General features: G+C 52.1%; 1 protein-coding gene across 1 annotated transcript in view; it reads left to right on the top strand.

Annotated features, from left to right (window-relative positions):
• The first annotated feature begins 1093 nt into the window (after positions 1–1093).
• WDR45B (WD repeat domain 45B) overlaps positions 1094–7757 on the top strand; it is a 26195-nt gene continuing 19531 nt past the window's right edge. The window contains exons 1-2 of the mRNA XM_039226452.1: positions 1094–1277; positions 6189–6263. Of these exons, the coding sequence (XP_039082383.1) occupies positions 1211–1277; positions 6189–6263 (142 nt within the window). The 5' untranslated portion in view covers positions 1094–1210. The remainder of the gene's footprint in view (positions 1278–6188; positions 6264–7757) is intronic.

Below are 7757 nucleotides of genomic sequence, written 5' to 3'. Positions count from 1 at the left end.
TCAGGGAGCAGTGTTCTTTCTGAGTCTGTGGGCTGCAGTGAGGAGTCCTAGATTTGTGATTAGATCCTGAGCCCTGTCCTAAACCATGGCCACCAGCCTGAGTGGCCCCCACATATGGATGGCATGCGTGGCAAATTCAGACCCCAAGGCCACAAGGAGGAAAGGTTGCTGCCCTGTAGGATGGGTCAACAGCCCCGTGGGAGATGGACAGCGGCAGGGCCAGGAAGGGGTGCTCGCTGACCCCTGCTGTCCAGCTGCAAGGGGAGGATAGGACGGGGGGATAGTGACAGAGAGACGGGAGAGCTCTCTGAGTAGGGGTCCTGGGACCACCACTCTTGCCTCCACAGCCACTCATGTTGGGGTAGGACCACAGCCCGGCTGCCCCGTGCCAGGAACCCCGGACGTTGTCCCTTGAGGGGTTGGACTGTGTTTCCCCGGGGTCTGGGTACCCTGTGTGTCCCAGGAGGGGCTGTGTGTCCAGGGAGGCTGTATGTCCCAGGGGGTGACAGACAGACAGCTCTGTGTCCTGCGGAAGTTTGTATGGGGGGGGGGTGTCTATACTTCCATATACTTCCACTTCTCACTTCGATCCATTTTGCAATTTTTGTGTACATTTTACTTCTATACACCGTAAAAAACGTATAATGCAGTTACTATTTTTACCTACCCATCTTTTCAATCAATTAAAAATAAGCAAAAGTCTCTTACACTTAATTTCTATGATTCCTGGGGGGTGGGGCTCTGGTTACATCAGGGGCTGTGGGCCCTGGCTTCTCTGAATCGTCCTCCCCGCCCGGACGGGTGGCCCTCGGACCTCCTCCGAGCAGGTAGATTCTCCGCCGCCGAACCCGCCCCGCGCCCAGCCGCCCGGGCCCCGCGCCCAGCCGCCCGGGCCCCGCCCCCAGCCGCCCGGGCCCCGCCTCCAGCCGCCCGGGCCCCGCCCCAGCCCGAGGCCCGCCTCCCTCCGCTCAGGCCCCGCCCCCGACGCGGCCTCCGCCCCCTCGCACGTGACGCTCTCGGTGCTCCCTCTCCGCCCTGGCCGGGCCCAGGTGGATGCGCTCGGCGCTCCGCGGCTCCCTGGCTGCGCGCGCACTCACGTCCGCCCCTCGCTTCCGGCGCGGTGGCCTCCGCCAGGCAGACGGGACCCCGGCGCCCGGCCTCCCTCAGGACATGCGGCGCTGAGGAGCGGCGGACCCTTCGCGGCGGCGCCATGAACCTCCTGCCGTGTAACCCCCACGGCAACGGGCTGCTCTACGCCGGCTTCAACCAAGATCACGGTAAGGGAACCCCTGCGCGCGCCCGGGCCCCGACCCGGCCTCTTCAGGAGTCCCCCGGCCGACTCCCCGCAGACGCCCCCGACCGGTCCCCTCTCCCGAAGCCCCCACAGGCCCAGCTGGCCCTCCCCGAACACCTGCCAGCGCGGCCGGGTCCCGCCCCCGACGCTCCTCGCCGGGACTGATCCCTCCCCCGACTCCCTCCGACCCGGCCCCTCCCCCAACGCTGCTGGCGCGGCCGGGCCCCTTCCCCGACGCCCCCCGACCCTCCCCGGCCCCCTCCCCAAGGCCGTCCTCCCGCCGCCGCTCCCGCTCCGGGCGGGCCCCTCGCTCCGGACTTTGTGGAGCCCCGGGGCGGCGGCCGCACCCACTCGGGCAGTGCCCCGCGGCCCCCACCCCCCCCGGCTCGGCGCCAACCCGGCTTCGCTCCGAAACCCCGCTTCTCCGCGTCCTCGCGCGGGGTCCCGGCACGTAAGCTGTGGAGGGCTTCTCCGCCGCGTTCTTGGACTTTTCCTGACGGTTTGCGCGGGCCTAGCGACCTCGTGGGGTGGGGGTCTCCCGTCGCCCTGCCGGGGGCTCTACCGAGGGAGTCCGCGAACTACGCCGGCGAAGCGCCGCGTGAAGCCCGAGCACGTGGAAGGACTTGATGGTTGGTTATGCCCGTGGGGGAAACGCGCCTCGACTCCCCGCACACTCGACTCCAGCCGAGGCCCCGGGGCGGGTTTAAGCCGCTCCCGCAGCCGCGTCCGGGAAGGCCCGCAGGGGGCGGGCGGGGCGGGATCGGATCCGCCGAGCTGCCTCCGCTGCGGGTTTACTGGTTCTGCTCCCGGGAAGAGCCGGGTGACAGCTGCTGCCCTGGGGCCGACTTCTGACGGCTTTTGCGTGTAGCTTTGGAAGTTTTATCTCTGAGGGGAATCCGAGAATTGCTGCAGGGTCCCGTTTTTTGGGGACTCGCTGGAGGACGGCGAGTTTACTTCCTGCCTTCGAGGTCGTGGAGGGCTTCTTGGAGGAGGTGGCTGACCGACGGGGCGGGGGGAGGGTTGGGAAGGGTGTGCGTGCTGCGGGCTGAGCGCTAGCTTTGGCCGGGCAGGACTGCACGGATTGTGGAAGAACGTGTTCGTGACGAGCGAGGTAGGAGTTTGCGGCCAGATGTTGGGAGTTGGGCAGTTACGTGGCCCAGCGTTTAGGGGGTTGATAACCGGACGAGGCCAGAAGGGTTTTTAATGGGGCTTGATAATCCCTGGGAGCTCTTTACGGAATTAGCGGTGATACAACAACTCTTCAAAAAATGTTTTCAGTGGAAAGAGTTGGGTGTCTGGTAGGGAGGAGGGTACCTGTTGCGTTTACAGAAGCAGAACAGCTGGGCTACTTGAGTGTTCAGTGCAAGAGGGTCGTCCTCCGTACCTGCCTTGTTGCTGGACGAGGCGTCTGTGTCAAGTTTCAGTACAGTGATTGAGGCTCATGATGATGCTGATTTTTAAAGAAGCCAGTGAAGCTTATAGTATTTCTATAAAGATTTCATCAAACTTTTTTCTTAACATTTATTTTTGAGAGAGAGAGATTGCACTCGCCGGGCGGGGGCACGGAGACCGAGGACCCTAAGCGGGCTCTGCCCTGAGAGAGCAGAGCCTGGTGGGGGCTGGAACTCCCCCAACCATGAGGTCATAAACGGAGCCACCCAGGTGCCCCAAAGATTGTTTTTAAAATACGATTGTGGCTCTTAAAAGGGTCTATTTCAGTTGTCTGAAAAATTCCCTTTTGGAAATCCAGCTCATTTCATTGTAACAATTTATAAGTAAAGTTAATGTTTTTGAAAAAAAAAATGCCTTTATACTTAAGCTTCTGGTTACTTTTGGGTTAATTCTTTATAATATAAATTCATGCCAGATGGTTAAGTTTGTTACATTTTGTTTTTACTTATACTGATTTTTAGTTTTTTCATAGCTTAAATTTGTTTTTAAATGTTTATTTTTGAGAGACAATGTGAGCAGGGGAGGGACAGAGAGAGGGAGACACAGAATCCAAAGCAGCTCCAGGCACAGGGCCTGACGCGGGGCTCCAGCTCACGTACCGTGAGATCATGACTTCAGCTGGTCGGACACTTAACCGACTGGGCCACTCAGGCGCCCCAAGCATTTTTTAAAATACATTTTTAGTGTTTATTTTGAGAGAGCGAGCCTGGGTGTGCACAAGTGGGGGGAGGGGAGGGGAGAGAGGGACGGTGAGAATACCAAGCAGGCTCTGTACTGCCAGCCAGTTCAGAGCTTGATGTGGGGCTGGGTCTCAGAAACGGTGAGATCTTGACCTGAACCAAGATCAGGAGTCGGTTATCCAACCGACTGGGCCACCCAGGCGCCCCCAGCATTTTTTTTTTTTTTTAAGTTTATTTTGAGAGAGAGAGTGAATGCAAGTAGGGGAGGGGCAGAAGGAGACAGAGTCCCAAGCAGGCTCTGAGATATCAGCACAGAGCCCTACTTGGGCTTGAACCCAGGATGATGACCTGAGCCCAAACCAAGAGTCTGACACTTAACCGACTGATCCAATCAGGCACCCCTAATTTTTATTTATCATTTTAACCTCTCATTGCAACTTTTGGCTTAGAAATCATTGGTGATTTGTTTTTTTAATTTTCTTACATGAAATATAGTTTACACACAACATTACATTTGTTTCAGGTGTACAAGAAATCATTTTTAAAAGGGCTTTCATAATTTTAAATGTTCAGACTTTATCTTCTAAAGATAATTTGCACTATGGTCTTCAAGACTCTTAAATGTTGAGATGTACATTTCTTTAACTTGGCCGCCTAGTTTTCTCTCTATCCTTTGGGAAACACAAATTTTTGAGTATGTGCCCTTCTCTATGTACGGTACTTGCTTATCCTGCCTGGAGCAGGACCCCAGGCCACAGATTCCTTGACCTACTTCACTGTAGTTACAGGAAATAGGGGTGTATTTGCTCGTGGGCTGTACATAAGCAGTCCGTGCAGGCACCTCAGGGACACTGCAGGTTTGGTTCCAGACCACCGCAGTCGATGGACTGTTACAGTACAGTGAGTCAAATGAGTGTTTTGACTTCCCAGTGCTTCTAAAAGTTATGTTTACACCACATTGTAGTCTGTTACACGTGTGCAGTACCATTCTGTCTAAAAGAACCCACTGTGTGTGCCTTAATTAAAAAATACTTCATTGCTAAAAAATGCTAGCCGTCATCTGAGTTTTAGTGATTTATAATCACTGGTCACAGATCACCATAACAAATATAACAATGGAAAAGCCCAAAATACTGCTAAAATTAGCAGAATGTGAGACAGACCTGAGCGAGCAGATGCTGTGGAAAAATGGTGCCGATAGACTTGCTTGAGGCAGGGTTGCCACAGGTCTTCGATTTGTAAGAAACATGTCTGTGACTTGAAAGGAAACCAGGCATGCCTGTGCGTAGGAGAGTGCCCTTCAGAGATTCCGATGCCCGTGTCCGCACCACCAGCTGACCCAAGGGTGTGTGGGGTCACCCGCTGTCGGTTCCTCTGTGGGAAAAGGACTATTAAGACAGCAAGGATAATGCCTAGCCTCCTGAAAGGGTGTTTTCCAGCTTTTGGCGTTTTTAATACTTTTCTAACTTTTTATTAACGTACGCAAAACTTACAGAAAAATGCACATATCCTAAGTCTTCAGCCTGATGAGTTTTCCAAACTGAACCCAGCACCCAGGTTAAGAAACTGAACCTATGGTCGCCTGGGGGCTCAGTCAGTTGAGCTTCTGACTTCACCTCAGGTCATGACCTCACGGTTCATGGGTTCAAGCCCCGGGTCGGGCTCTGTGCTGACAGCTCAGAGCCGGGAGCCTGTGTCAGATTCTGTGTCTCCCTCTCCCTCTCCTGCTCATGCTGTCTCTCTCTCAGAAATCAGTCAATCAATCAATCGAAACTGAACCTATCTGGCCATCTGTCTGTGTTCCTTCCAAGCTACTGCCGACTAGTTTTGCTTGTCTTTGTACATAATTCTTGTTCCTGATTTTTTAAAAGAACTTTTTAAAAGAACTTTTTTTTAATGTTTGTTTTTGAGAGAGACAGAGAGTGCAAGTGGGACTTGTGTGGGACTGTGGGACTGTGACCTGAGAAGTCGGATGCTTAAGTGACCAAGCCTCCCAGACACCCCTTATTTCTGATTTTTTTTAATTCAACATGGTGTTTGTGAGATATTTTCCACATTGCTGAGTATCATTATAAATCATTCTCATTGATGCATAGTGTTTTTTGTGTGAATATATCATAATTTATTCAGTCTACCATTGGGGGGGCATTTAGGTAGGTTCCCAGGTTTTGGAATGAGAGCGCTGCTTAATGATGTATGAGAGCGCTGCTGTGAACATTCCAGTGCATGCCTTTTGTGAACAGATGTTGTCATTTCTGCCAGGCATGCACGCTGAGGAGTAGAAGTGACAGCTGTAGTACGTGGTGCAGAGTGGTCTGCGGGTGCCGTCCACCAGGCTGGGAGCGCCCCTGCATCTCTGTCCGCTCAATACTTGGTGTTTTCTACCAAAGTGGCTGTTTTGCTTGGTGTTAATTGGACTGTTAACAACGTGCTGTGTGACTTGGAGGCAGTGGCCCTGGTCACTCACAGTGACCTTGACAGGGTTTTAAGGGTTTGGCTTGTTTACAGGTGGGAGGAGGTCATGGGAGACCTAAGCCACCTTCTGGAAGGCCACACTGTAGCGGCCCTTTCCTCCCCTGCTCCAGTCTGGAGTGCCGTGCGTGCTGGGATTCCTGCTTGCAGCTCCGCACCAGGAGCCATGGACTTGCCAGGACTCTCTGGAAAGGCTGCTTTCTCTGGACCCTTTGCTTTTGCCTGTTCAGTCCCAGGGCCCTTAGCGGAGTCCCCACTGAGATGACTAAGCGGTCTTTCTCACACTTCAGGATGCTTTGCATGTGGGATGGAAAATGGATTCCGAGTCTATAACACTGATCCACTGAAAGAAAAAGAGAAACAAGGTAAGGAGTAACTGACATTTCGTGCTTTCTCCTTTTTTCTAACCTTCAAAGAATCTACATTTTCTATTACAGATGGGGAGGGGCTGGTTTTGAGAAGTAAATAGGAGGTTCTTGGCCCTCCTTCAGCCTGGACGGGGTCTTCCTCTTTTTTCTTTGAGCTGGTACTGGTGCCCAGCTCTGCAGGGCCCTGATCCAGTGCTGATCCAGTGGGTGTGGCCCGACTCTGATTTCTTGGGTGAACGTGAACTTTGAAACGTCATGTGTCTTTGCCCTGGCTTCAGTTCTGGCTGTCCTGGGAGGGCACGGTGTGGTTGGCACAGGCCATTTTACTCATCCTGTTCAATGTGAAATTGTAGAGAGCTCAAGCGATGGTTTAATTCAGCACATGGGATGCCCAACTCTTGATAAATGACCACTTAGAAAATATTATCTGTAGCCATAAATTATAGTTGCTTCTGTTTACTTATTTCAGTGTCTTCAATTATGTTTTTGTGGAATAAAAGTTTCAGAAGCTTCTTAAGTGGACTTAGCGAGAATCAGGACTTCTGTTGGCAATATTAAATAATGGTGGTCTTTTTGCTTTTTGATAGGAAAAAGTGTTATGTTTTACAGGTGGAATTTTTTCAGTCTACACCCCCGTCCCCCCAGTGTATTTTTCTTAATCTTTTGGTGTCTCCTGGTCTTTACTTGCTGGGAGCATGAAGCACTGCCAACAGATGAACAAATCTCGGACAAAATCTTAAAAATGAGAAACATCCTTTTTTTTCCCTTGCATGTGTGGTTTTGGTTTTTATTCAGTGCAAAAGCTAGATTTTTTTTTTTATGCTAGAGCTGTTTCTTATTTGTAAGAGGAAGTTCCTGTATCCTGGTGCCCCACTAAATAGCCCCCTTCCATTTTACAACTGATAACCTAACCTCAAGGATTTTCAGAAATCTTTAAAAAAAAAAAATTTTTTTTTAATGTTTATTATTTTTGAGAGAGACAGAGAGCAAGCAGGGGAGGGGCAGAGAGAGGGAGACACAGAATCCGAAGCAGGCTCCAGGCTCTGAGCTGTCAGCACAGAGCCTGGCTTGGGACTCAGATTCACAGACTGCGAGATCATGACCTGAGCTGAAGTCAACCGCTTAACCAACTCAGCCACCCCGGCGCCCCAAAGATTTTCAGAAATCTTTCTGGCAATGGAATCGCTTTGTCAAGTGCAGTCTTTGTACAGCAACCCTGACATGTAAAACAGTAAGTGGTGCTTTGTATCTAGGAGTTTATTTTATAAGTGGAGGTCTCTGACTTTCATATATTAGAGAACGACAGTGTAGCTGGTAGGTAAGGACTTAGATTTTTTTTTTTCCTAGGAAGAGAGAGAGAGAGAGAGAGAGAGAGAGAGAGAGAGACAGCGTGAGCAGGGGAGGGTCAGAGAGAGAGGGAGATACAGACTCTGAAATAGGCTCCAGGCTCTGTGCGGGCAGACAGCACAGAGCCCGCCGCAGGGCGCGAAC

Source organism: Hyaena hyaena, unplaced genomic scaffold (assembly GCF_003009895.1).
Source record: "Hyaena hyaena isolate Hyena2069 unplaced genomic scaffold, ASM300989v1 scaffold_21, whole genome shotgun sequence".
Classification (NCBI taxonomy): Eukaryota; Metazoa; Chordata; class Mammalia; order Carnivora; family Hyaenidae; genus Hyaena; species Hyaena hyaena.
Note: the sequence above shows the minus strand (reverse complement) of the source record. Positions and strands in the feature narration are given on the sequence as shown.